Raw genomic sequence first — 26158 nt, 5'->3', positions numbered from 1 at the left:
CCAGAGCCACCCCTGTGAGCCTGCTGGATGTGGTGACAGTGAGTGTGATGTCCTCTGTCTTCTCTCCTGGACTAGCAGTGACCCTGCTGCAGGCTGCCTGTGCTGTGGCAGGCATGGGGTGATCTCCCTGCCTTGCATGTGGTTGGTGCCATGGTGGTCCTGTGTGGCTGGAAGGTGCCTGTCCTGCTGTTTGAAGGACAGGTGAATGGTGTGGCTCTGGTCAGTGTGTGCTGCTCCCTCAGGGCTGGGGCAATGGTGGCTGCTGGTGGCACAGAGCACTGAGGGCTGCAGGAGGACATGAGGGCTGCCTCCCCTGCCTGGTGCCTTACTGTGTGGTGATCAGCTCTTTGTCTCTATTTCCCTGCACAAAACCTACCTCTGCACCTGTGTTGCTGTGCCACTGAGGCCTGCATCTCTGCCCTTGCCTCGCAAAGACACCGGGTACCCACACCAGGGACAGGTGGCCCCGTCCCCACAGCACATGGCTGCCAGTGCCTGTGGGAGGCCTGGGGCAGCCATTTTGGATGGTGCTCAGGTGCCTGTACAGCAGCTCTGGTTTTACCTCTGTTTCTAACTAATGTGGAGTGAGATGCGACAAGAATAGCAGTAAATACTTGAGGAATTCCCCCATGCAATGGCTCCCTGCAGCTTTGCTGCCATCCCATCACTACTGCCTTTAAGGCTGGGAGAACAGGAGGAGGCTGGAGGAGCCCTTGTGCCTTCCCTTCCAAGTGCACGTCGCAGCCACAACGGTCCCAGGCAGGTACAGGGGAAACCCTTTGGCCCCAGGCTGCTGCTGGGATGTAGAGGCTGCAACAACAGCAAAAAAGCCCAGTTGATAAATGTCAGAAGAAATACAGTAATCAGCTGAAAGCAATTTACTGAGCCATGTAACCGCCCTGGGCTCGCCATTTTCCTTTATTCATTTATCATGGTAAGTGCTTTGGCCAAAATACACAAAGCAGAGAAATTGTTGACATGTGGGGCCCTAGCAGAGCAAATCCTTCATCCTTCTCCCCCTCCCCACTGTGCACAAACTAACTTTTTGGGAGTTGTTTATTTAAGGACTGCAGAGGCTTGGTGCTCTTTGAACCCAAATGCTTTGGGAGTGGGGCTGTGGTGCTGGCCACCACCTTCCCTCCGTCTTGCCATTGCCTGAGGCTGCTTGCTGCTGTTGGAAAGTACCTGCTGGTAACCAAGGGTTATAGTATGTGCTCAGGACCATGTCATGATTCTCCCTTCTCTAACCTCTGGAATGTGGAGCAAGCAGTGCATGCGGGAAGATGTTGGCTTTGTAGACTCCTGTGCTGACTGTTGGTTGTTTTACTCCTGGCAAAAACAGCCATGCTCACAGTATTAATTTCAATTCTCTATCTATGAAGCCTAGGGAACTGCAAAGCCATGGTTCCTGCTGGCTGGTGTGCAGCAGGTGGTGATGAGTTGCCACACACCCTCCAGGAGCGGCTGGTGGCCAGGCCGCAGGTAGCTGTGCTGTCCCAGCTGCTTCTCTGGAGAGGGGTGAACTCACTTTTGCTTTATTTTAAGCAAGAATAAATGAGGGTAACAACAGGAGTGTCAAGTTCCTCCTGCATGTGGTGCATGCTTCAACCAGCCCTAGGCTGACTGCTGCTAGAAGCACAACCAGGCCAGGGTGCGAGGCGATTCCACAGCCCTGCAGAGGGTAGGGTGTGCAGGAAACAGGCCAGCAAGGAGGTGACATGTCTGGTGGTATGAGCTTCACCCACTCCTGCTGAATTGATGCCAATTCTGCTGATGCCTGAATGAAGAACAGCAAGGAGAGTTTCCCCCTTCCCTCCAGCACCATCCAGGTTCAGGAATCCCAGTGGCCGGGGGATCCCAAAGCCCAGATCTGCTCTGGAGGTCTGGGAGACCTATCCCTGCCCATCACCTGAGGCTGCCTGACTCCAGGCAGGGATGGCCAGTGGGGTATGTGGCAGTCTGTTCTTGCTTGTGGGGGGGAGAGCATGTCCATATGGATGACATTTATCCAAGCAGCTCCTTGGTCTTTGCTGCCAGCAACTTGTCCATCTCTGCTGCAGCGTTGTCTGCCATTTGCTGGATCTGTAGCAACACAGCACAAGTTTGAGTCACGTACTAGGTAATGTCACAGTTTAAAGGAAAGGAACGACCAGACCATTTCCTGAAAGAAAGCCTAAAGCCCTCATAAAATCCAAAATAGTGCTTGGGCAATAGCTGGCTCTTCCTAGAGCTCACAGCTGCCCTGGGTGAGTCTTTGCCAGTGCTACATCTGCACAGTGATAACAGGGATTGGTCAAAGGCTCTGACAAGAGAAGCTCAACATGGACTGTCTGTGCAGCTCCTACTTAACTGCCAACAGACTTGAATGCTGGAGTACAGCATGGTGAGGGATCTGGGGGACTTCCCCATCAGTGCTCTGCTGTTTCAGTTAGACCCGCTCAGCACCCAAAGATGTCTGCACGTGCAAATGCCCTGTATCTAATTTACGCTTGCTGCAATCCTTGCTCTCCTTTCCAAGGCTCCTGGCAAAAACCTTGGCTGTGCTTCACAAGTTACTTGGTCAAGACCTTACTTACTTCAGGGAAAGGCAGAGTCAGAGACCAGCTGGTGTCTGCACCAGAGCAGAGAGGGCTTATCTCTACAGCCTTCTATTATTAGAACAGACCAGGTCACAGCAGGAACACAGCCTTAGCACACTAAGAATTCATACATGAAATAAACAGACTTGTTACTGCTTGTAAAAAAGAAAATTCTTGTAAACTGTAAGTTTCTTTTCCTTGTGTAATAGATTTCTTGTAAAAAGAAGTAAACAGCTATTGCTAAAGCCCTGTCCATTGATCATGGTAACATGGGATGGACAAGGCAAACAGTTCCAAAATGGGCATGCGTGTATTTGAGTGAGTGAAGGGTGCATGTGCAGAGAAAGGTTGGAGCCTCTGGGAGTTTTGTGTACTACTTTTATAGCACTAATTAAGGTGCACTGGATTCCAAGGTCCAAGGCATATAAGACCTTTCATGCCAAAAAAAAAAATTTGGGTACAAGTGAAAATTAGACTTGAGATGCTACCTCTCTAAATGCAGAAAACCATCTGTGTGCTGTGGGACGACTGCTTCCCAACAGGATTCAGTTACAATAGCATGGCCATTTTTCCTGCTTGCACAAATGCTCTGTATATCAATGTTTATTTTTTTGAGCGCTCAGAGAACAGTTCTGAAGCATTTGCAACGTATCTAACTTTAGCTGTTAATAAACAAACAGCTAAAAAGTAATGGCCTGCCTTCAGAGGCATCAATTCAGCAAAACACTTATGCTTGTGCCTGAGTTTTTGCCCAAGTAATTGACTTTAGTGACATCTGCTCTTAGGGAATTAGGCGTGTGCTTAAGTATTTTCCTGAATCAGAGCCAAAAAACTCCTAACAGAGAATCTTGCTAGCCTTTTCATTAACAACAAACTGGAGCAATCCTCATTAATGCCAGCTGTTTTCTGATGTCCAGGCACTGCTTAAGTGGTGGTAAAACTTTGGGTAGCTTTGCTCCCCAAGATCAGCTGGTTTGTGTAACAATCCGTTGGACTACAAAAGCTTTCGGGGAAAATGTTTTTTCCTGTTTCAGCTTATGGTTCATACCATAAATTTGGCTTTGAGATTCAAGCCTGAAATCTCACAAAGAAAAAAGCAAATACAACAGCTGTTGCCTACTCCAAAAATTCAACCCAGGGTCACTTCTTTTCCAGCCAGGTTCTCAGTGCTGGAGGCTTGTCAGCAAGCTCTGGCATAAACGCTCACTGTGTGTTCACACTACTGAGCTGTGAAACGTGATATGCTAAAAGGAAAAAAAATTACCTGCTTTTCTAGCAGCCAGATGGTATCTTCAGACACTTTGCTCTTGAACTTCTTTACCTGGTTCATGCTTTTGCTTCGCACCTTTCTCAAGGCGTCTTTGGATTTGTTGGTGGACTGTTTGGCAAGCTTGGCCAGGCTCTCCCTATGCTCTCTGGTGACCCTATCAACAAAGAAGGGAAGAGAAAAGTGTCACATGTAGCACAGCCAGATTTCCTGCGATTGGCAGACTGGACTTGGGGTAAATTCAGTGGCCATCTCTGCTGTGGCACCTTTCAGACAACTCCCCTTCCTCTGGGGCTGATGGGCTGTGAGAGAGCACCTGCATGGTGCTGTGCAGGTGTTACGATGGTGCTGGTTCTGTGCAAGGCTTCACGTTGCAACGGTGCTGCCCAGGGCATGCTTTTATCCTGCTTTGGTCACCCTGAGGCAGCTCAGCTACCTCTGCACATCTGCCATGGCAACACATCTCGGCACAGAGAGTCTCGAGCCTAGAACAGAAAGTTCCCAGCACAGCTCTAAGCTTAGGGACTTGGACTGAATCTCACTTGTTTTATGGTTGTCGCTGCAGTGCCTGAAAGTCATGCTGAAATGTTTAATTTCTTTTTTCTCCTGCCAAAGCATCTGCAGGGAAGAGGGAAAATCCAGCTCCAGACCTGAGACAGAGCTGAGAAGTGTAATTTCCCTGCAAAGCTGTGAGGAAACCTCCATCCATTCCTGAAACTCAGAGCCGTCTCCCTGCAACTGGAAGAGGCTGAATCATTTATCTGGAACCTATAGAGCTTGTATTTCACTTGACCTTATTCCAGCTCATCGTGACCAGGCATCTCCACCGCGACCGTGTGTAACACCCTGTCTGACAAGGAGGTGACACCAGAAATGGATCTGACATTAGCAGCTCATACAGCCGCAGGTGATGTGGCACAGAGCTCCCCTGACACAGTGCCAGTCACAGAAAACTTCCAACTTTCCATCCCAAACTGAAACCCAAAGGTGATGAGGGAGCCTGGGATCAGCTGACATGTCATCTTAGCTCCAGTAGTGTTCCAGCACTTACAGCTGATCACTGTCAGCATCAACTGTTAGTGCTTAACAATAATATTGTAAATTATTTTCATGGCTATTGCGGTTTCCACATCACCTTGAGAATAAACGCAGTGCTCTCGCTGAGACTTGCTATGCAGAGAGCTCCCGTCTGCTCGCGGAAGATATTGCAAAATAAACATTTCACGCGAATATTTAGAAATTGGCTGCAACAGCCTGGGTCACCAAAACACTGAGGCCAAGACTCTTCCTGCAAAGAAGTCAGGAAACCTGGGGCGAGGGTTCCCGCAGCAGCGCCAGCTCTGCCCCCTCGCGGGTATTGCTTACGGGGAGGCTGTCAGCGTGCATCGCCCTGCGCCTCTCGGAGCTTGCTGCAGCCCCATGCGTCGCGCTGCCTCTGGCACCGTCCTGCAGCAGATGTTTGCAGGGGCTCCGACCGCCACTCAGCACTGCCGGCTGTTTTTACTTTGAGGTACAGGAGGGAATAAGCTTTCCTGAACTGATCAGCGACTGCAGGGACTTGGTATCCCTGGAAGGGCTGACAGATGTAGAGCTGGGACCCAGCTGCGGCACTGTGGTGCCCTCTTGCACCCAGAGAACACCCTGGGGACAGCGACGTGGCCCCGTCCTTGCTGCCAAGGGGGGCGACCAGCACACAGACAGCAAGGGGCTTCTGGGCAGCACAGGCTGGGACTGGGACTCGAAGGCCTAATTAGAAGCGAGCGGGGTTACTTGTGGTTTCCTGTGCATCCCAACGCCGATGCCTTTAGGGCTTCTTTTGTTTAAAATCCCAAGCCAGAGGTCCTGCGGCACATGCAAAGCCAGCTCATAAACAGAGGTCTGGGTGAGGTCAGGTTCTCAGGCAGCTTTCTGAGGGGGCAGGGAGGGGAAAAAAAAATAAAATCCATGGCTGCTAAACTGGGAGGAGGGAGCTGGAAACCTCTGCTCTCCTGCTGGGCGGTGGGGCGAGCTGGTCCAGGAGGACGGCCTCAGCTGGGGGAGGCAGAGTTTGCCCTTCGCTTTTCACCTCCCCACTCGCTTCAGCTTGTGCGAATTGTGCTGAGGGTATCACTCGCCTGCTCGGGGCTGCCGAGCCTTTAAGGAAATGTTTTTGTTTATGCAGGGCTGCCAGATTTCCTATGCTTCTTGGCACAGGGTCACAGCTTTCGTGCCTCCTTGTCTGTCTTTATTAACACCAATTTCTTTTTATCACTGCGCAGTGCCGTGGAGTTTCTCAGCGGGTTTTACGTTCCAACCAGACCGTATGTAAATTCTCAGCAATGCTACCACCGATGCCAGAAATGGACACTTTTTCAGTCAGATGCTGTTTCTGGTTAAGGAATCCATCAACATGAGCCAGGCCCATGGTTTTTAAGGACAGTTGTTTATTCCTGTACCCAGATCTGGGACTCTTAAGCTGTCTAGTAACTGTTGCAGCTGCTTCCTCTTTAATCCCCCAAAAGCATGAAGCAAACCTGGGGAAGGGGTGCCAGAAGCAGGGCGCAAGGACAAGGTTCCTATCCAGGGGCAGCTGCTGGATCAGTGCCACCACCACAGGTAAAGTGGCAGGGCTCAAAACCCGTGGGTTTCCAGGGACGATCCTGCCCTGCCAGGATCACCACAGAGCCTGGTGACCGCACACCAGTGCGTTCAGAAATGCACCCTACACCGTGGGTAACGTCTCCTCTGTTTCTGCTTCAGTCAGCAACCAGTGGTTTAAGCACTGCAGCACTTGGATGCTCCTTTCCCAGCATATGGCACGAGCACACCCACAGTGAAAACAATGCAGGCCACATCTCATCTCCAACACAAGGCGTTTATGCGGGTAAGAATAATTTCTGTATCTCAAATGCTAGGAATTTCCTGTGAATGAGAGGGATCAGTTCAAGGAAAGTAGGCTTAACTAGATACTCTGCATGCATAATTGCAGATAAACATAGGGTGCAAAATATATTATTCAACAAAAAGCATGAAAGAGACTTATTATGATGAGCGATCTGGAGCAACGCAGCTCAAACAGCTTTGTTTTCTTCAAATGAAATTTCTCAAGTCCCTTCTCCCCATAGTAGGTATCTTTGCATATTTCTTAAAGGGCAAAGGAAAATAAAAGCTCACAATGAGTCATTAAACTTTCAAATGAGTCATCTGGCTTTCAGTAAAGCATGTGTAAAAATATTACTAATTTACAAACAATATCCAGTGTAACACAATGGGTCCAAAAAAGATGAATCTAAAAATGAGGCAATACCATAAAAGACACAAGGTCAGGTCAAATTTGGCCACGAGATCGACCAATACAAATGTTCCCATGGCTGTGTTTTTTTCTTCTTTTTTTTTAAACCCTCAGGGAATAATTTTTATATAAATAAATATTGCCTATGCAGTGCTAGCAACACAAACAGGCTAATACCTTAGGGAGTAGAGGGGATCCTAGCAGGAAGCAGAAATAAACACCAACAAAACAGTGTATTTTTAAAACTAGTGTACATTTTAACTGCAGTGCAAAAACTTATTTAATAGAATAAATACTGAAAAGTAAATTTCATTTTTAAATGCTCGGTCAAAACAATCTCAAGCCCTGATGTGTAGCTGCACATACGAGGCAAAATATAATGCATGGGTGTTCACCTGTTAAGTCTGATGAAAAAGTGTTTTTAGTAACAGGCAAAGATTGTTCGTGTTTGATTTACTTTTAACATCTTCCCTCATGAAATAATCCCTTTCTGCAGAAACACTGTCTCTTCATTGTTTGCCTGTTTTGCACACCTGCTGTAATTTTGATGATTTCACTGCCTCCATCTGTTGTATGTTCTTTGCAAATATTTTTAGAGAGTTGAGAAAATAAAATATTTCAGAAAAATATAGAAAAAACAGTTCAGAGTAGAAAAAATCACTTCAGAGAGATAATATTGAAGAGTAGTCTCTGGCTGAACTTGCTTATTTTTCTTCCATTTGCATTAGAAGGTTTTAAAGATTGAAACAGTCTGCTTCACTTCTTGATAAGTGGATGAAACTCTGACAGATTTAGTTGTGTCAATAGAGTGGGTCAGAAAATGGAACTAGAGGCGCCCACGAGGGCAGACCTGCAAGGCAAGTTTTCCAACCTGAAAATCAATTTAACTTAGGACTCCCTGGGCTGCCAACTGACCAGGAAGAAAGCGACCAAGAGCAGCAACCCTTGTGCACCAGAGGAACAAGGGAGCACATTAGATCTTTCTTGGGGAGAGAAGACCTGGTTTTGATCCACGACACCACAAAAGAAAGTGACAGAACGTATATATTTGTTTGAAAAACAATATTTTTTTAAAGATCAAGATTTGTAGTTTTGGAGTTTCCTCCCCTGCAATTCATATTCAAGGATGACCCAAGTGCCCATTAACAATCAAACCACTGTGCAGCAACCCGGGAGCCTCAGCAATTATGAAGATAATGGTGCCCTCCTCCTCTGCCTCCTCTCCTGAGGAATGGGGGAAGGGCAGAGAGCACGGGGGGAAAAAGAAAATCAGCAAATAGAATGATAATGTCATTCCCTTTCACTGACAGCAACAGAAAGCTGCAATTAGACTTCTCTTGAATTTTATCTAGCATTTTGATCAGAGAATTTCTAAAGTAGATCTAAGGCACGAGAAATACTCGGTTCATCTTTACTTAGCAGTCACCTGCTCCTAAAATGCAGCGCACGTGTGCAGGGTTTGCATGTGCAGCCATCCCTTTGTGGGAGCTGTTCACAGCACCCCAGGGCCATGTAACCCTGGGATGGCAGATCACACAGTGGGGACTTTGTGCCTCTGCGTCTGACCAGGGCGTTTTGAGGGCTCCGTCACTGCAGGGTCTGAGCACGCACAGGTGCAAGGGCTGCTCTGGTCCCAGGGACTGAATATGGGTGAGCTTGCCCTCTGAAGGGCCCTCACTGCAGCCCTCTGTGTTATCTTATGTGAGGGTGAACTTGGGCAGCTGTGGGCACTTACTTCGGAATCGGCACCCGAATCAATGTCCCATCCACTTCTGGGTTCAGGTTCATTCCACTCTCCCTTATAGCCTTCATAGCTGCAGCTGTGCTCTGTAAAACAGATCAAAAGGTAAAGAGAATTAGGAAATAATCATTCCCATATGCCAGAACTCTGTCAATAGTTGGCAATCCATCTCCACAGAACATGGAAACATTTACTTCTGTTACCAGTAAGATCAGGAAGTTACATTGGTGCGGAGAGCTTTGATCAAACTGAATGGGAAACTATGGCTGTGCTCGGTATCGGGGTAGGAAGGGCACAAAGGGGGGAGAGGGGAAGGGAAGCAACAACAAAAGAAAACTGTTTTGCTTCTTTGAAACTATTTGAATGGTTTGAGGCAATGCAGAGTGAAACCGCAATAAATTCCCTAGGCATAGCCTGACTGTGGCAAAGGAGATGAAAGATTCTGAGCATTTAAAAATTCCAGTTGAATGTTTTCCACTAGAAATCACACAGTGCCAATTTAGAAAAGTTAACTAACTTAACCACTTCAGCACTACAACCTAACCACATTACATCAGTAGCAGTTGGCTGAGAACGGAGCCTGTGCCCAGCTCTGTTTATTTTACAGCTTATTACTTAGGATTAAGTTTTCAAAACTCCATCACTGCTGACTGACACTGCTCTGCTTAAAAGGTGAGGTGTGCAGGTTTGCTTGGGAACTACAAAGTGAGTAAAATGCTTCCTTCCCCATTTTAGAGCGCTGGTGAACTTTCACACAGCATCAAACGTTATGGTTAAATCACAGCTTTGCTGGCAACTCCCACAGTGCTCTGCCAGTTTGTTTCGTTCTTTGACATTGACAATAACAAGACCGAACTAGTCTATTCCTTTGGCACTAGTGTGGCATTTCCTACAAGGCGCATTGCTATTTCTGATATTCTTTCCCATTGTTAACTTTAGCTCCAGGCTGCTACAGTAGACCGTGTTTATGAATTTCAGTTTCTATCAACCGAGGCACAAACTAAAGCTCTGCACATTCATTTAGCTCTGCAATGTGTGATGTCACTGAATGAAATTAATGCTGGTCTCAGTGTTCTGTAAAACACAATGGCCATACTCTAAAACACAAAAAGTGCAGAGAAAACATAACAAAGAAGATTTCAGCATGTTAGGACTGTAACGTGTTATTCTATGCACAGTGCATGCTCTGTAGGAAGAGAATGCTCGCTAGAAGTTGTGTTGTTTAACATACATTCTAGAAGAGATAGAAATAGTGAAAATATTGTCTCCATCCTATCGCAGCACATAAAATAGCTGTAGTTAAAAGACATGATCTTGTTTGGTTTTGTAACTCTTGGGCAAACGGGATTTGGCCCTGTAAGTCCTCTTCTATAATTATTTTCTTTTCTAGACTCTTCAGGGATTTTTATGTGCTTTTCAATGCTATGAAGTATTGGCTATATTCTATAAATAATGACATCACATGAAAGTGAGTATAATGTTATTAAGCAGTTCAGCCTATCCATGGAACAGTTGTGGTATAAAATATTGCATTGAGAGAAACAGTTACAGCTCTGGTTCAAATGAAAAGTGGTCCTTTGGCTTAGAAAGTAAATGCAGGCAATGGTAGACACGACGACATTGGTATCTTGATCTGCATGGACAGAAGCTGCATCATGCCATGGCTCCTCCGGCCCTCTCAGCTCTGGCACTCTGAGGGACCTCGGTGCACTCGCTGATGAGGGGCCTTCAGTCTTCGAAGTCATTATATGTGCTGGATACACTTTAAGAAACACTTAGGCATCAAGTGCCTTATGCTGACCTCCTCTGAGACTTTGCTGACTTAATTAATTGGGGAAAGCCTTTGCAAAATAAATAGAGATAAGCTTTGGCAAGCCTCCAGACCCGGAGCGGGATGAATAGCTAACCTTGCGGTCGCTGCCGCTCGCATCTGCAGGTCGATCTGCAGGAGCCCCCTGTGAGGGACTGCTAACGCCTGATCCTGAGGTGTGATTCATACTTGCTGCTTAATTTGGGGGCAAGTCTAAGCCTCCTGCAGAAGACTAAGGGAAACTGACCCTAATTTAGGGGTTCTGATCTGAAGGCGCTGTTAATGGAGGAGCTCACTAACTACAGCAGGGCCTGTGTTAGGCCTTGCTCCCGTTAGCCCAGGCCCAGCTCAGAGGCAACATCAGCAGCTGCTTTCCATGAGCTTCCAGGGGGTGCCCTCAGCCTCTGTGCTCAGTAAGCAAGCTTTATAGGAGTTTGATGGTGCCCCCAGCACAAGTACAGACTATTCCAACTGCACTTGTGGTTCAGCACATGGCCATGTCTCCTCAAGGTGCTGCGCTGATATAAAACATCAGGGCAGATCCAGCACTGCTCCCACATGTGGAGATCAGGTCAACCAAAGGAGAGGGTGAGTGTGTAAGACTACTGGGTGCAGAAAAAGCAGGGGAAGCAGAGACCTGTCAGGGCACGGTGTGTGCAGGTGTCCTGCCAAGCACTGCAGCACCCTAACCCCCAAAGCAAGCTGACCGGTCAGTGGTGTGCTCTGGGTATGAGCCTGAGGGCCCTCACAGCCTGATGTGCAGCACACCACTCCTGTCTGACCCCAGTGCTGCCACACGTGGGAGATGCCCTGCTCCAGACAGAGCACTTGCCATGTGCAGCGTGCAGTCAGCAGCAAAATACGGCTTCTGTTTTGTTTCAGACAAGAAGCGATACTCGGTGCGGTCAGAGCTCTCTGACCCTGTCCGATTTGATTGATTTTGTCCAATTGCTTCTTTGCTCGGTATCAACCCGTTTGTTCTGTCAGTAATTACCTCCTTTTGCCATGCCTTCAGTAACGTGTCCTTACCTCTGGAAAATTGGTCATGTTGACTATGATGAGCTGAGGTGACTTCAGTGAGATTTGCCCAAGCTGGTTCAGCGGAAACTTCCCATCTTTCGTCACGACAATTATGTGATCAAGGGCCCCTCAAAAGAACCAAACACACGGGAATTTCAGTACGATACAGCACTTCAGGATGATGCTGTAGTAAAAACATGAATAGAGGGTCCCAATTTCCTTCTGTTGTGCAAAATATAGATGTTAATAAAGAAATTATGTATTTTTTTTCATACTTCAGGTGCTGTTTATATTTATGCATCCCCTGCGGCATTTGCAAGTTAATTATTTTAACACTGCTGTAGAGCACAAAAACGTGAAAACAAAACTCACTTGTTACTAGAATAGGAAAACTAAACAAAGATTGCAAAGAATAAAAAGGAAATATTTTTAATTCTTAAAACTTAAACGTTAAAATGTTATTACAAAGATCTAGAAAATGATTGTCTTTAACTTAGCAACGTTCCCTTAAACCCCTCATTTTTTCCAAGTCCCAAGAGGAGGTGCTATACACTGCCTAATTTAAGGTATTCAGTTTCTCCCTGAGCTACTCTTAATCTGCTCTCTTGTTTCTGCTGCAAAATGTTAACAGGCCAAAAGGCACATGGGACAAGAGGTACTTTATCAGTGCAATTAAAAAAAATACCTATGGTTAAAATAAATAGTTAAGAGACTGAGCTACACTTTCCAACTCCATTAAAAACTGAAGTGCCCCTGCCAGAGCAGGGGTGGTGAATGATTCAAATTTGGTCATTGTTTAATGTTAAATTTTATCCCTGAAACTTGATACTACTTACAAATACATATGTTCAGAGTGTTATAGTAACTGTAGCTTAGTCAAATATATTCACGTTTCTTCCTGAAACACAAAATTCAGTAAGTGAATAAGGCTTGTAAAGGTCAGTAACCACAAAGATGCATAGCAAAAAAAAAGTTTGTATATGCCAGACACCAGCCTGATGGCAATTTCCAAAAGGCTAATTTAATGGCAATTGGATTTTTCCTGCCCTACTGCACCATTAGCTGACAACCTGCTTCTTCATCACATCTGCAAACAGTTCAGTTAGACACTTTTGACATCTCCCACTTAGAAAAGCTATTTCCAGGAAGCTATTAACAAAAATAGATTCTTCCTGGTCAAGCTCAGGGTGAAGAGAGCCTTCAGTTGGGGATGTCAAGGTTGCAGTAATCGGGTGCCCAGTGAATAACTCAATAAAAAGAAAATCAATTTTGAAAAAAACGGACTTCTCTGTTACTAGGATGGGTATCCTTCCTTACAGGCAGTAGAGCACCGTACAAGAAATTTACCAACCTGGTGAGGTTCTAACGCTGACATTTCTGTTGAAATCTTCTTTCAGAGCTTCCACCACCGCCAGCATGTCTTCATTGGTTGCCTCCAAATTGATAATATCTTCAACTAAGGCAGCATTGATATTCACTTTGGCTTGAGTCTGCCCTTTACCTTTAGCTGAGGATTACACAAAAAATATTTTCTGTTTCTGAGAACACTTAGTTGTTGTATTAGAAAGCAGAAAGAAGACGTTAGAACCACTGTTAGATTCAGAGTTGAGTCTAAGATAAACTGATATTCCTAAATGAGTAAATTGCCCAGCACTTGAGCACACAGGCAAGGTGTGTTTGAAGGCTGTGCTGTGTGCACGAACTCTAACTCCACAGCCTGGATGGTGCCGATGGCTACTTGCTGCTGCAGTGACAGCTCCACGCAGCACTTCTCACTGAGGAAGGACTAAAGACTCCTTTACCCTGCAGTGCACTCGGGAAAGCTAGCTCCTTCAGGGCTGTGTTCTGCCTAAGTTAGATCGATACTGGTACAGGAGTGAAAAGGAGTAAGAGGTTCTGCTTTCAGCAGTATCTGGCAACACCTCTGGGGGTTGCAGACCCGGGCAGAACGGCTGCCTGTACCTTTTTTGGTGGCCAGCTGCCGGGTCAGCAGCACCTGGTGGACACACTGCCTGCAGCCCTCCAGCAGCAGGGCTGGACAGCCTGCAGGAGCCTGTGGCAGCCTCCTCATCATGGCCAACGGCGAATACAGCAGGGAGTGCAGGTGCCGAAAGCATCTCAGTGCCATGGCCATTGTTTACAGCTCACCTGGAAAGAGAAAAGAAGGGTGGGGTGCTCAGCTCGCTGAGCAGAAACGGCTTCAAGCCTTGGCTGTGTGTGTCAGGGCATGGTGACAGCAGAGTGGTGACAGCTGAGCAGTGACAGCTCAGTGGTGACAGCTGAGCGCTGCAGGCTGCTCCTGGTGCCCCTGCAGCTGCGTGGCTCAGGCCCAGGGACACGGTGCTGTCCCGGCCACCCGAAGGGCACAGCCTGGGGAGCCACAGCGGGAGGACACTCCTCGCCGGGGGACAGGGTGCTTGTGGCAACTTTGGCTTCCATCCTACCCGCTCTGAGGCTGAAAGGCATTCTTATTTTAAAGCCCTTATTTCAGGACGTTTGCTGCGGGGAGCTCTGAGGTGTTGTTGCAGCACAAGGGCAGGCTGGGGCTCGGGGATCCGAGCTGCAAAAGAACTGAAGGGGAAGGAGGTGGAAGGCCGGCTGGGCTGGGCTGGGCTGTGCTGAGCAGGGTGTGCAATTCCGAGCCATGCCGTGCCCTACAGAGCCCTACAGAGCCCTACAGAGCCGTGCCGAGCCGTGCCGAGCCGTGCCACGCCGCTCAGCACCGTGCCGAACCCCGCCGCCCAGGGCGCGCCACCCGCCGGGTCCGTGGCGCGCCCTCCGCCCCAAGCCCCGCCCCCGACCACGCCCCCACCCGCATGACCACGCCCCCCGCACACAGCCCCGCCCCTCCGCGACCTCGCCCCTGCAGCCCACGCCCCACGCGGCCCCGCCCCCTCGCGTAGCCCCGCCCCTTCTTCTGGCCCCGCCCCTCCCGGCCCGTTCCCCTCGCCCCTCCCCTCCTCGCCCCCCTCCCCCGCCCCGTTGGGGCCGCGCCGGGAGCCCCGGTTGGGGGGGGGGGGGCTGCGTCCGCCGCCGCCTCCCCGCTCACCGTCGCCGGGTCCCGCGCGCGCGCCGCTGACGTCACGGCCCCGCGCCGCCTACGTCACCGCCGGGCGCCGAGGGCGGGGCGAGGCCTGCGCGGGGCCCGGGGCGGCGGCGGCGGCGGGAGGAGGAGGAGGTGGGGGGGGGGGAGGTGATGGTGGGGGCCGGTCCCGGTCCGCCCCGCGCCGCCATGGAGCCGGGCCGCCAGGCGCTGCCGCTGGAGAACGCGTCCATCCTGTGCGAGGGAGCCCTGCAGGACGGGCACCGCCTCTGGATCGGGAACCTCGACCCCAAGATCACCGAGTGAGTGCCGCGGGAGGGACCCCGACACCCCCCAACCCCCCGGTGACACCCCCGGGACCCCTCGGTGCCACTCCCGGTGTCCCCGTTCCCCCTCCAGACCACTCCATCCCCCCCGGCACCGCCCCCGTTACCCCTCCCGGTACCCCCGTTCCCCGTTAACCCCTCCCGGTACTCCCCGGTGCCCCCTCCCGGTGCCCCCCAATCCTCGTTACCCCCCCCGGTACCCCCCTGCAGCGGCCGAGCCCCCCTCTGCCCCTCCCCGCCATCCGCGGGGGCTCCGTGGCTGCGCTGAGCCCCGGCCCGGGGGGTACCGGGGGGATCCGTGGGGGTCCGGGGGGCACCGGGGGTCCGGGGCTGGGAGCGGAGCCGAGGCCGCGGGTGCCACCCGGTGCCGGGGCTCGGCTGGGGTCGTGCTGCCCGCTCCAGGATCCATCATCCAGGCTCCAGACCCGCGTCCTGCTCTTGGTTTGGCTTTACGGAAGGTTTTACCCCGCTGAAGGTGGCATCGTCAGCTCCGTGTCCTTGCACAAAAACACAGAGGGAGCTCCTTGCGGTGCACGGAAATAAAGGGGTGTCCGTGTCACTGCTGCAAGTCCTTACAGACCCTGCATGTCCACACTGACCCGTGTGTTCCTGGTCCGAGGCTCCACACCCGTCCCTGCTCACCTGGATTATCCCCGTTGAGCCTACGGATCGCGTGGCTGGAACCATGCACCTGAATGCTAAAATAGCTCTTTCTTCTTTTCCAGCTTTTATCTGATTTTAGAGCATTGCCCCTGCAATGCCTGTGTTCGATTCCTTTAAGGTGGAGTGAAGCTGGCAGGGCTGTTGGTAGGGCAAATCATTGTGACTTCCTCCAGCAGAAATGAGTTCAGAAAGTCTCGGATTAATCCGAGACTTCCGCTTAGCGAGCAGCCTACAGCTGCAATCATGCACTGGGGAGTTAATGGGTAACGTGCACGTTCGAGCACAAGCTGTGGTAATAGGGATTTATAAATGTAGGGCTGCCTGCAAATTACAGCCTGCACGCCGGTGGCTTTCGGGAGGTTTGTGCGTGTACCGAGCAGCTGTGGCTCCAATGGGGGGCTCGGAGGGGGTCGAGCACCAATGCCTCTTACGTGGCAGGGTTTGGGGCACTTTCTGGTGGGCTTCCTTACTGGTACCGGGTACTGGGGGGCTTCTTTTGGGTGGTCAGCTTCTGGGTTTGGTGTTGGTGAGCAAGGAGGCTGCAGAGTTCCCTCACCATCGCTGCAAGCCTCTGGTGCAGCATTTGTCGCCCGGGGGAGGTAGGAGATGCTTTGTGCTGCTACGTGGTGGAAAAGCCTTCCGAGACCCACATTTTGTGTCCAAACGCTGTGCTTCCAGCGCTGCAGCTACACACATGCTGCCTGGTCCCCAGCAGCCTTTGAATGACCATTAATTGCCTGCAGGTATGAAGTCGTGGGTGTCCGACTTCCTCGGCTGCTCTGCCGCTTGTCTGGGGTCCCATCTCGATGAGTCTCACCTCGAAAACAATGTGTGCACGAGTTGTTGTTGCAGCCTCCTCCTGGCTCCCAGCGGGGCAGAATTCCTCGCAGTAATAGGTTTAGCATGTGGCCCGCTACCTTCGCGGCATCCTTGGGACGGCATTGTTCAGAGGAAGCCTCGCCGGGGTTTGAATAGCACTTGGGGTGCCAGGAGGAAGGCTGGAGGAAAAGGAAACGGGGGAGCTGCGGGTTTGTCTCGCGTTCACATCAGATGAGAGGAAGTGGAAACTGGGGCTGGCCGCGGGGCCGCATCTGTGCGAGCGGCTCCGAGGCTCTGGGTAGCCTGGGTCAGTGCCATAAAAACGCTTCCAACATGGTCACACTTTTTTTTCTTTCTTTTTTTTTTTTTTTTTTACACTTGGGGTTTTCCACGACAGGTCTCCCTTGAATACTGAAGTCTTCTTCGCTTGGAGATGAGTCAAGCTGCTGTCGATGCCTCGCTGTGTTAACATCGGCTTGTAGCCACAGCCCGAAACTTTTGGGTGCACACAGCTTGAGGTCTGAGCGGTTCCTTATGGGGTAGATGACTCCCAGTGGTAAAAATTGTGTGTGTGGTTCGAAATCCCTCTTTGTATCATCTAAGATTTAAAGCTCGTAAATTAAATAGACTACGTAGGTCGCTTCCAGGCTCTTCTAATAAAATGTATTTTAAAGGAATGACTCCTGCTCTGCTGCCAAGAAAGCAGAAATAAACGGTGTTATTTGAGGGCAGAGGTGTGCGGGGGGACAGCCGCCACCACGAGGTAGCTGCAGGGCTTTCCCTCGTTGCTGAACGGGGTGCAGAGAGGATCCTTGCTGCCTGTCCCATGGCTGTCATTGCAAAAAGGGAACAGCGCTCCGGTAGTAAAGACTTCATCTCCATGCTGCTGAAATTGCAAGCTCTTCTTGTAGGAATATGTTCACAGAAGCAAACCTGGGGCATTTACACACTCTGGAGGCTCTGACAATTCAACACGTGGGATTTATGTCGCACCTCCAAAGCTGGTGCTTTTACTGGTACAGCTGTGGCTGCTTGAGGTGCAGCGCTGACGCCTGGTTTCTGTGGAACCGGCTCCCTTCTCTTCCTGCTCTTGTTTTTCTGTCTCTCCTGCCTGCTAAGCAGAGGCTGAGTGTCCGCGGGCCTCTTGGAAGACCCCAGCACTTCAGTGCTTCATCTGTGTTCTGAAGGACGTAGGAAGCGTCCCCTAATCACTTACAATGTGTTTATTCCCCTGGAAGATAACCTGGCCCTCCTGCACTGCGGGCCTGAACACTTTCTGTACCTTCACCTCTTTGAAAGTGCACATCCTGAACGTCCGCCGTGCCCGTGCTGGGAGATGACTCACGTTCCTGGAACTTTCTTGCTTGGCTCCTGAAGCTTACAAAGGGCCACAGCCCGTTTCAGACATCCTATCGGGCTTTATTAGGAAAAATATTGTCCTGTCCTTCCCGTTCGGACTGTCCCTAAAGTTACACGATACACTTGGGTGTCCTGGGACACTGCTGATCTCTGTGTCTGGACACACGCTGTTCTGGGCACTGCCTGCCCGTGTGCAGCAGGATTTGTCCCTGTGGGTTTGGGAGCTGCGACTGTTCTCTCGTCAGGGAAGCTGGAAATTGGGCTGGGTTACACGCCTGCTAATGCTATACAGCTAATTGCCAGGAGAAGTTGAGTCCTAAGATGCCCTTTGTAAGCCCTTAGACAGTTCTTGGTCTCCAGGTTTGGGGTCAGCCGGTGCCTGCCCTAGCAGGTGCAATTTGCCGTGTAGGTCAGCCAGTGGTGCTCAGCTGGGATCGGGGGAACCAAAAAAGCTGTAAGGATCTTCCAGGTTTAGATGTGGCCTCTGCAGCAAACAGGCTCCTGATTTTAGGCTGCTCGTTGCACTAGAGGCTGAGCAGACAAATGTACTCAGGCTGTTACAAATGTGCTAAAATATCAGCGTGTGGGGAGAGGGAATAAAGGAGAGGGAGCCCAGGATGGTGGGGCTGGGTGTGAAACGTGTGCCTGTGAGGGTGTCCTTGCTTTCCAAGCACTGCTGGATGCAATAAGTGTCTCCTTTCCCCTTCAGGTACCACCTCCTCAAGCTCCTCCAGAAGTTTGGCAAAGTGAAGCAGTTTGATTTTCTCTTTCACAAGTCCGGTGCTCTGGAGGGGCAGCCGAGGGGTTACTGCTTTGTGAACTTTGAAACCAAACAGGTACGATGCTTTTATGTAGGATTTTGTTTTAAATGACTGGCTTCTTTCCCCATCTCCTTCGTGTCAATAAAAAGCTAAACCAGGAAGGGATTAATTAAATACTTAAATTAAATGCTTTCTCGTGCTGATTGCATAGGGCTGGTTCTTTGGTTCCTTTCTCTAGCGAGCTGGTGGAGGTGTGCACTGGTGGTGCTGCGATCCATGCAGAGCCTTGGATCAGCCTGCCAGACCCAGAACTGCTCAGAAGCCCTCCCAGGCTTCATGAACATGCAAACACCTCGTGTGATGCTGCTAGATACACAACATGCTACATCTGCAGCGTCCTGGAGGGAACTGCCTCTGGGTGCCCATTTGGGGTTTATCTCTTGCAGTCTAAAATTCAAGTCGTGCTAGCTGTAACACCAGAGCTATAGTTATTTGTCAAAATTCTGCTAAATTGTTAAAAAGTTATGTAAAACAGCGTTTTTGGAGATGGTGTGCCCTCATCCTTTTGCTGTGAAATCCTCCCTAAGGATGTCAGAAGAGCCGTGACGCGGTGCCAGCGCTCTGGAAGCTCTGCTGGAATGATTATTCATAGCCAGGCAGAGCAGCACTGCAACGTGCATTTTTAACTGCTGTGAATTAAGTTTTTATGGGAGTGTCCCAGAAGCGAGGTTTCACTGCTTAACCTAGATCAGGGCCAAGTGGCTAACATCCCCAGTGTGCGCTAGCAAGATCTGGGATAAGCATAGGTAGGTGTTTATGAGACGTGTAATCACTGTAATGAATCATGGCATTTTCGAGAGAAACCCCTGTAGCACAAACCTCCCCCGGCACGCTGTTCCAACAGCTCCTGCAGCTGAGCTTTTCAAAACCTGTGTTCGTCTTCCCCGTTTCCTCCCCCCAAGAACTGAAGGAGTCTGCCCTGCTGGTTTATAAAAGTCTGGTTACTCAGGTGGGTGTGGGAGGCTTCCAGATATTCCTGGGTTGGGATACAATGGGATAGACTTTCTTTGCTGTCCGTTAGCTTTACTTACAGAAGGCTGAGTTACAAAGAGAAAAGGGTCTTTACGTCTGCGACAGTTTTGACTGAGGACTTGGTTTGTTTATTGAACTGTCTTCCTGTGCGTCCTGTGCAGGAAGCAGAAAAGGCGATCCAGTGCCTCAATGGGAAGCTGGCCCTTTCCAAGAAACTGGTGGTGCGGTGGGCACACGCACAAGTCAAGGTAAGCCTCTTGCTCTAAATGAAAACTGCGTTTAGTTTCTGAAGGCAAAAATCTTTAATATTAAGGAACAATTCTTATCAAGGCCGCCTTATCCTGGCAAGATAATTTCAGTCTGTTCTGGGAAATAATTCTCATGGAAATAGCACGAACGATCTGCCACTCCTCTCTTCCACCTAAGCTGTGCTGGATCAGCTATGAATGAGAATAGGCCGTTTAACCTGATGTTCTTTGTAAAGGAGCTTCTAATCAGAGCGCTGTGAACAGGTTACTCTGTAAATGTCTGCATTTCAACTTTTCCCAAGCGTAGTGAATGATTGGCTGAAAGTCTGTATCCTTCCCTTTGTGGTTTTGCTCCCTTTTTGGATCGGAGATGCATGGAAATTCCCAATTACTAGGCGCTCTGTTACTTTGTTCCACTTGTGAAAGCACTTATGTGGCAGCAGCTCTAATTACTTCTGACTTCTAAAGCAAGGTAGTTCACTTCTAAACTAAATATCATTTTATTGCTTGCTCTATTGCATAAAACATTAAGTGTTTAGTATTAACTTAAGCAGTACCTTCTGGAACATCCTTGTTTTAATGTCACTGAAGTCTTGTCTTGTTTCTCTTGCAGTTATTTGCTAACTGCTATTTGATAAAGCAACGTAGTTTGAATAACTTTCTGTGCAGAAGGTTGGGGGGAGGCAGAGGAACCTGCTTATTGCTATTTGCCTGTGGGTAGTTTGCTTTTAAACATGTGTTGATTATCTTATAGATGACTTCCTAGCCTTTCTCTTACTGAGTGTAGCAGTGCGTTTGTTTTGGAGTCTTATAAAGGGAAAAGGGAACAAAAAATGAAAACCAAGGGCAGGTATCTTTGTTAAAGGAGACCATGTTGTTTTAATTACTGGCTTTGAGGGCTCCAGGCTCTTGTCAGCGCCTCCAAATGTGTGCAGATCCAGTCTCCGTTTTCTTGGGCACTGGAGCCACAGGCACCTCTGGGTGCCTGATGAGCGTTTGGGCCACAAAGGAGCTTCAGCCAGAGGAGCAGGCGGCGGCTCAGCTGGGACTTCAGAGGGTAGCTCAGTGCTGGGCCGGCCAGGGCATGGCACAGAGCATACATAAACAAGCAATTTCTAATCTGTGACTGGAAAGATTTAACAACACACAACCTTAGCTTATTGCAACAAGTGTTTATTTTAGGCAATAGCAGCACTGTGCTAAGTAGCTTTAAGATGAGCAGCCAAGGCTTACCAGACACTGTCAATTTGAGCAGCTCTGCTGAAAAACAAACCTGAATTTGTGCCAAGCGCAACAAGGAAGCGGAGCACTGTGAATAGTTCAGGAGGCCTGTTGCCCACAGAGAAGACAGGCTCACAAGCTGCTTTTTACGGAAAGGAGGTGGTTCCCAACTGATCTGGAATGTGTTTTTCTTCCAGCACTGCACAATTCAGAGGAGTTGGGTGCTTGGGTTATCTTCTCACTCTGAACAATGTCTATAAAGGCTGTAGTGATGCAGTGCAGTAGTTGCCTTAAAATTTAACATCTTTACTTTGTCTTATATAGTTGGGAACAGGAAGTAATAAAATGGGATGAGGTGTAAGGATCCATAGTACAATGTACATAAGTGTGCAGTATCTACACATCATGTTGGCACTAAACAAGCATCGTGGTTAGGGCTTGTTGTAGTGTTTGGCCATGAAAATCATTCAGTTGAAAGATTCACAAAACCCAAGGTGATATTAATCCAGATTTAAAGCATATCCATAAGCAAATGTTTGTGTTTGTAATTCCAGTTGACTTGAATGTTGGTTTTCTGTTTGCAGAGATACGATCATAATAAAAATGAGAAGATTCTTCCAATCAGCCTGGAGCCATCTTCCAGCACGGAGCCACCCCAGTCTAACCTAAGGTAGGAGATGGAGTGGGTGAGAGGTGACCAAATTGTGGGAGTGATAAGGAGTTAATGTCTTAGATTTCAGTAAGATCTAGAGTTGGCATTATCTTTGTACTAAAAATCTAACATGGCAGTGAAGCTGTTTGTAGATGGGCAGCATGCTGCGAAGTGTCCCAGATGAGTTACTTAAGACTTGATGTTCATTTTCTAATGTATTAAACTGCTGGGACACTTAAGGGAGAAGTGGTAGAGAGAGGAATTGGAAATATGCAATACTCCAGCTCACTTAGCCAGAACGTGCTTTGTACTTCACATGAATTTCAGCGAGAGGTTTTGTACTCTACTAATTTCATTAAGCAAAACGCTTATGAACAAGAACTTCCTTTATAATGGTGAAAGATTTTTAAAAATCTTTCTCCATTAAATTACAAAAAAAAAAAAAAAAAAATGCTGCCGGCATTAGGATTAGTAGGTCGTGTCTGTGGGATGTGGTTAAATTCTCCAACCCCAGGGCTGCTTTGGTTTACGGTTTGGTTAAAGGTGTGTGTGATTTCCAACCCCACCCCCCAGTGTCAGCGGAACCTTATAAGGAACTGAGACTTGGGATAATTAATTTGCCTACAGATAAAATGAGATTGAAATTCAGAAGTACCGTGCTAGGGAAGTAATGAGCAGAGAGATGGAGTCATGCAGGTTGCTAGCTACCTCAGTGACACAAAGGAGCTGTTCAGTGAGGACGGATGCTGCAAGGAGCTGCCGTGGAGAAGGGAACGTTCCTCAGTCCATACCCAGCAGAGGGTAGTGGATAACAAAAGTCCTAGGAATTTGGGGTGTAACCTAGGATAGCTTCTCCCTCTGGGATAAACTCTGGTAATGTTGAAATAATGTTTCTTCCTGGCCCAATTAGAGTCTGGGGTTTTCCCATCCCGAATGGTCGTGTAGCTGGGAGGAAGTCTGGCTTTCATTTCTCTGCTGCTTCCAGCAGCCTTGTCTGAGCTGCGCTCTGCTGCACATGCTCAGAGCTCCTCGGATGACTTCATTTTGCGTGAAGTAGGAAGCCCTGTTCTGTACTCATCTAGCTCAGAATCCTCAAGAAAGTGCTGAGTAGGTGCAAGGACTGCTGTTTCGTGGTGCTGTGTTGTGCCATGGAGGGCCTTTCCTAAGCAAATCCATGCTGAGAATTCAAGTGAAATAGCGTGGGCCTTAGGCAGTAGATTCCTGCTTCCTGATTTCATGCTTGCGGAGGCAGTGATGGGGTCTGCCCAGCTGCTCCTGGTGCAACGAGGTATTCAGCTGTCAACACAATTTTTGGATTGCTGTAGTGTGTTTCCATGCTGAGATCAAGCTCAATTTCTCTTTTTTTTTTTTTCCCCCTTCTCTTTCCAGTGTCAGCGCAAAAATAAAGGCCATTGAAGCAAAGCTGAAAATGATGGCAGAAAATCCAGATGCCGAATATCCAGCAGCACCCGTTTATTCTTACTTCAAACCACCAGATAAGAAAAGGACTACTCCTTATTCCAGAGCTGCCTGGAAATCTAGGAGATGATGCTTATGAATGGATGATGGTAGCAAGAAACACTGCTTTGTATATCTGGAATCCTCCAATGCTTTTGTACTCTTCTAGAGTGAGAAGGATACTGCCACCTGAGCACAACACCACTGCACATGGCACAGGGCTTTGTAACACCTTAGGTGGTCTGCTGAATACTCCTTACTGCCAGTGTAGCTCCACAGCTGAACACTGTTCAGAAAAGTAGGTTGCATTCAAAGCCTCTGGTGAACATCCAGACAACCTCTTGTTAGCCCACATTCATTAGCAAGATTAGAAACAGTAACCAATGTATGGAGTAAAGCACATCCAAAAAACTCCATTTAACTGATTAATTTTTAATTTTTTTATTTTTTTTTTAAACAAAAAGTATTCTAATTTGTGTTTTAAATGGAGGGGAAGCACTTGGTTTCGATTAGCATTCTGTAGTTACCATGGAAAACTTTCTCATTGTAATAAAACTCATTTTAAATAGACTTTGCAACACTTTAAGTAACTGTGCATGCAATAGTTCGTATGCACCAAAGCAAATTTACTTTGCATTTTGACTTTTTAACTTCAAGATAAGTCATGACACAGCACGGGTATTTGCAGTGTCATCTGGGCTGTAGGTATGTGCCTCTGTGTTGGAATTGGGGTATTTACACACCACTGAGGTTTGTTCTGTGCCATAAGCTTCAGAGTGCAGCAGTGGCATATCTGATGTTTGCGTTCAGTAATCCCCTGTAGTGGTAGCTCTTCCTAAACCAGATGTGACAGCGTGAGAATAACGTTGCAGCCTCAGAGACATCTGTCAAGCACATGACCTCAGCACTTGCCCACCAACCAGTCCAGCTCCTGTTCTTTCCACTGGCTGGTAAGGGAGGTTGATTGTCTCTCGGTGTAATTAAAGTGACCCAGGTGTTTGTGACAAAATTGGTTCTGCTGCCTGCTGAGGCTTACCTGTGCAAGGTGTTTAATGGAGAGGTCTAATGGGTAGTGTTTTACTGAAATCATTTGATCTGCAGCTTGTTCTTTTCCTTAAACGTTCTCTGCAAAATTGAAAGATCTGAAGAAGGACCACTCTGGCAGCGTTTTCTCCTGTGTACATGGTACTGTGACTGCATGTGCAAGAGGGAAATAGGAGAACTTGTGTTTTCAGGTGTGGTAGATACTGTTCTGATTTTGTTGATGTTCACTTTCTCAAGTCCTTTTAGCGGTCTTTACCTTGTCTGTCACTCTTGAGTTGCTTCCCCAAGCTGGCGAACAGTGGTCTCAAACAAGAGGAAGAAAGTGATTTTTAAACAGCCTCCATTTCTGTGCACAGGTGTTGCTCACTTGTATAGCAAAGTAAGGTTTGTATTCCCAAAGCGGTGCACCTGCCTTCAAGTGCTGAGCACGCTTCCTGCTTCCCAACTTAGCATCTAGAATGAAGCTGTGCATGTGTATGATGGATAGATTAAAAGCCTGAATTGTTAAAAAGTAGGTCTTGTGCTGTTAAATATTTGCTTTCTAATTTTCTTTGGGTACCTGAGTAAAGAGAAAGTGGTGTCATTTGGAGTTTGTACCCCTGTGAATGTCAATAACACCCATTTACATTCCTCTGTGAACAGCCTGTGTTTTGTTCTTACGTGGTCTAACACTTGTACTCCTCAGGATGTGCATCAGCATTATTTCCAACAACAGTTTTTGTTTTTAATAAGAATTTAAAAAGTATCTAAATCCAAGTCAGGCATGCGGTTGCATTCTCTTCAGAAACATGCTTTGATATTTATTTGTATTTAAATCGAACTTGTTGAAATTCTTACCGCTCTAAATAAACGTCCAAAACGCCTGTCTTCTCCCAGGGCAGTGAGGGTGGCAAGCAGGACGTGAGGGTGGTAAATGCTTGGCATCAGCCGCAGGCTGCTGCTACGAGGCCGCGTACAATAGCAGCAGTCATTTTTTTTCCCCACTGCCCCCTCGGTAACAGAAGTGCCTTGTGTGTCTGTCGGCCAGACCCAGACCTGGGGGAGCTTTACTGCAGGTCCCTGTCTGTCGGCTGCTCGTGCTGCCCAGGAATGTCACGGCCTCCTGAAGGCAGTTGCTGCTGATGGCATGGCCAAACCCCAAGGAGTTTCTCCTACGAGCTGTGGGAGGGGTGAACTCACGAGCATCAGTGCTCAGGCCCTGTCAACCACCATGAGCTAGGTTGGAAAAGCACCTGGAGACACGGGAGACATGGCACTGCTCTTTGGCAGAGGACGTGGCTGGCTCTGAAGCTGTGAGTGCAGAGGATGGCAGGCAGGGAGCAGGAGCAGAGCTCTGCGGCCACTCACTTTTGGGGAGGGGTCTGGGGGCTTTCACCTACGGTCCTGTCCTGTTGGGGTTTCTTTGGCTCCACCCTATTGCCAGCCACATGGGATTCCAAGGAACATGTTTACCATGCCCACAATGTGGGCTTTTCCTTATTTTTTCCCCAATATTTCAGTTTTCCTGCTGGTGGTGAGACCTGCCCCCATCACCCCAGATCAGAGATCCCATCACGCTTTCACCTCTGGGGACGTGTAAGATGCCTGACCTCAAGTCTCAGGGTCCTGGCTCAGTTGCTCGTCGATGTGGGTGCCCTGTCTGTGCTCCTGCAGTGCTGGTGGGGAGCGCAGGGAGGGGTGAGAATGGGGCTAAGGTCGGTGCAAGCACCTGGCTCTTGTGCTGCTCTGCCTCCCCTGGGCCCTGCAGTGCCCCCAGCTCTGTAACGAGGGCTCCAGCCCCTGTCTGCTCTCATCAGACGTGAGCCAGGGGCTGGGCTACACCTCAGCCTCTTCTGATTTCACTG

At 48.8% G+C, this 26158-nt stretch overlaps 2 protein-coding genes across 2 annotated transcripts; one reads left to right on the top strand and one right to left on the bottom strand.

Annotated features, from left to right (window-relative positions):
- Positions 1-910: 910 nt before the first annotated feature.
- Positions 911-14780, bottom strand: MRRF (mitochondrial ribosome recycling factor). The gene is made up of 7 exons (XM_084298947.1): positions 14738-14780; positions 13651-13836; positions 13040-13195; positions 11698-11816; positions 8853-8944; positions 3844-4003; positions 911-2082 (listed from the first exon to the last, which is right to left on the bottom strand). The coding sequence occupies exons 2-7, from the start codon at positions 13820-13822 to the stop codon at positions 2005-2007; spliced, it is 777 nt and encodes a 258-aa protein (XP_084155073.1). The 5' UTR covers positions 13823-13836; positions 14738-14780; the 3' UTR covers positions 911-2004.
- A 107-nt stretch (positions 14781-14887) lies between these two features.
- On the top strand, positions 14888-25171 carry RBM18 (RNA binding motif protein 18). Its single transcript, XM_084298920.1, has 5 exons — positions 14888-15033; positions 18608-18734; positions 19853-19939; positions 21745-21830; positions 23202-25171. The coding sequence occupies exons 1-5, from the start codon at positions 14921-14923 to the stop codon at positions 23359-23361; spliced, it is 573 nt and encodes a 190-aa protein (XP_084155046.1). The 5' UTR covers positions 14888-14920; the 3' UTR covers positions 23362-25171.
- Positions 25172-26158: the final 987 nt, after the last annotated feature.

Source organism: Netta rufina (genome assembly GCF_964035555.1).
Source record: "Netta rufina genome assembly, chromosome: 20".
NCBI classification, from domain to species: Eukaryota; Metazoa; Chordata; class Aves; order Anseriformes; family Anatidae; genus Netta; species Netta rufina.
Note: the sequence above shows the minus strand (reverse complement) of the source record. Positions and strands in the feature narration are given on the sequence as shown.

Excerpts from the sequence above, each read along its gene's own strand:
- RBM18 (XM_084298920.1), top strand. The coding sequence starts at position 14,921 with ATGGAGCCGGGCCGCCAGGCGCTGCCGCTGGAGAACGCGTCCATCCTG. Across the intron at positions 15,034-18,607 it reads CTCGACCCCAAGATCACCGA|GTACCACCTCCTCAAGCTCC; the intron begins GTGAGTGCCGCG and ends TTTCCCCTTCAG. Across the intron at positions 21,831-23,201 it reads CCACCCCAGTCTAACCTAAG|TGTCAGCGCAAAAATAAAGG; the intron begins GTAGGAGATGGA and ends TTCTCTTTCCAG.
- MRRF (XM_084298947.1), bottom strand. The coding sequence starts at position 13,822 with ATGGCCATGGCACTGAGATGCTTTCGGCACCTGCACTCCCTGCTGTAT. Across the intron at positions 13,196-13,650 it reads GCAGCTGGCCACCAAAAAAG|CTAAAGGTAAAGGGCAGACT; the intron begins GTACAGGCAGCC and ends TGTAATCCTCAG. Across the intron at positions 2,083-3,843 it reads TCTGGCTGCTAGAAAAGCAG|ATCCAGCAAATGGCAGACAA; the intron begins GTAATTTTTTTT and ends GTGTTGCTACAG.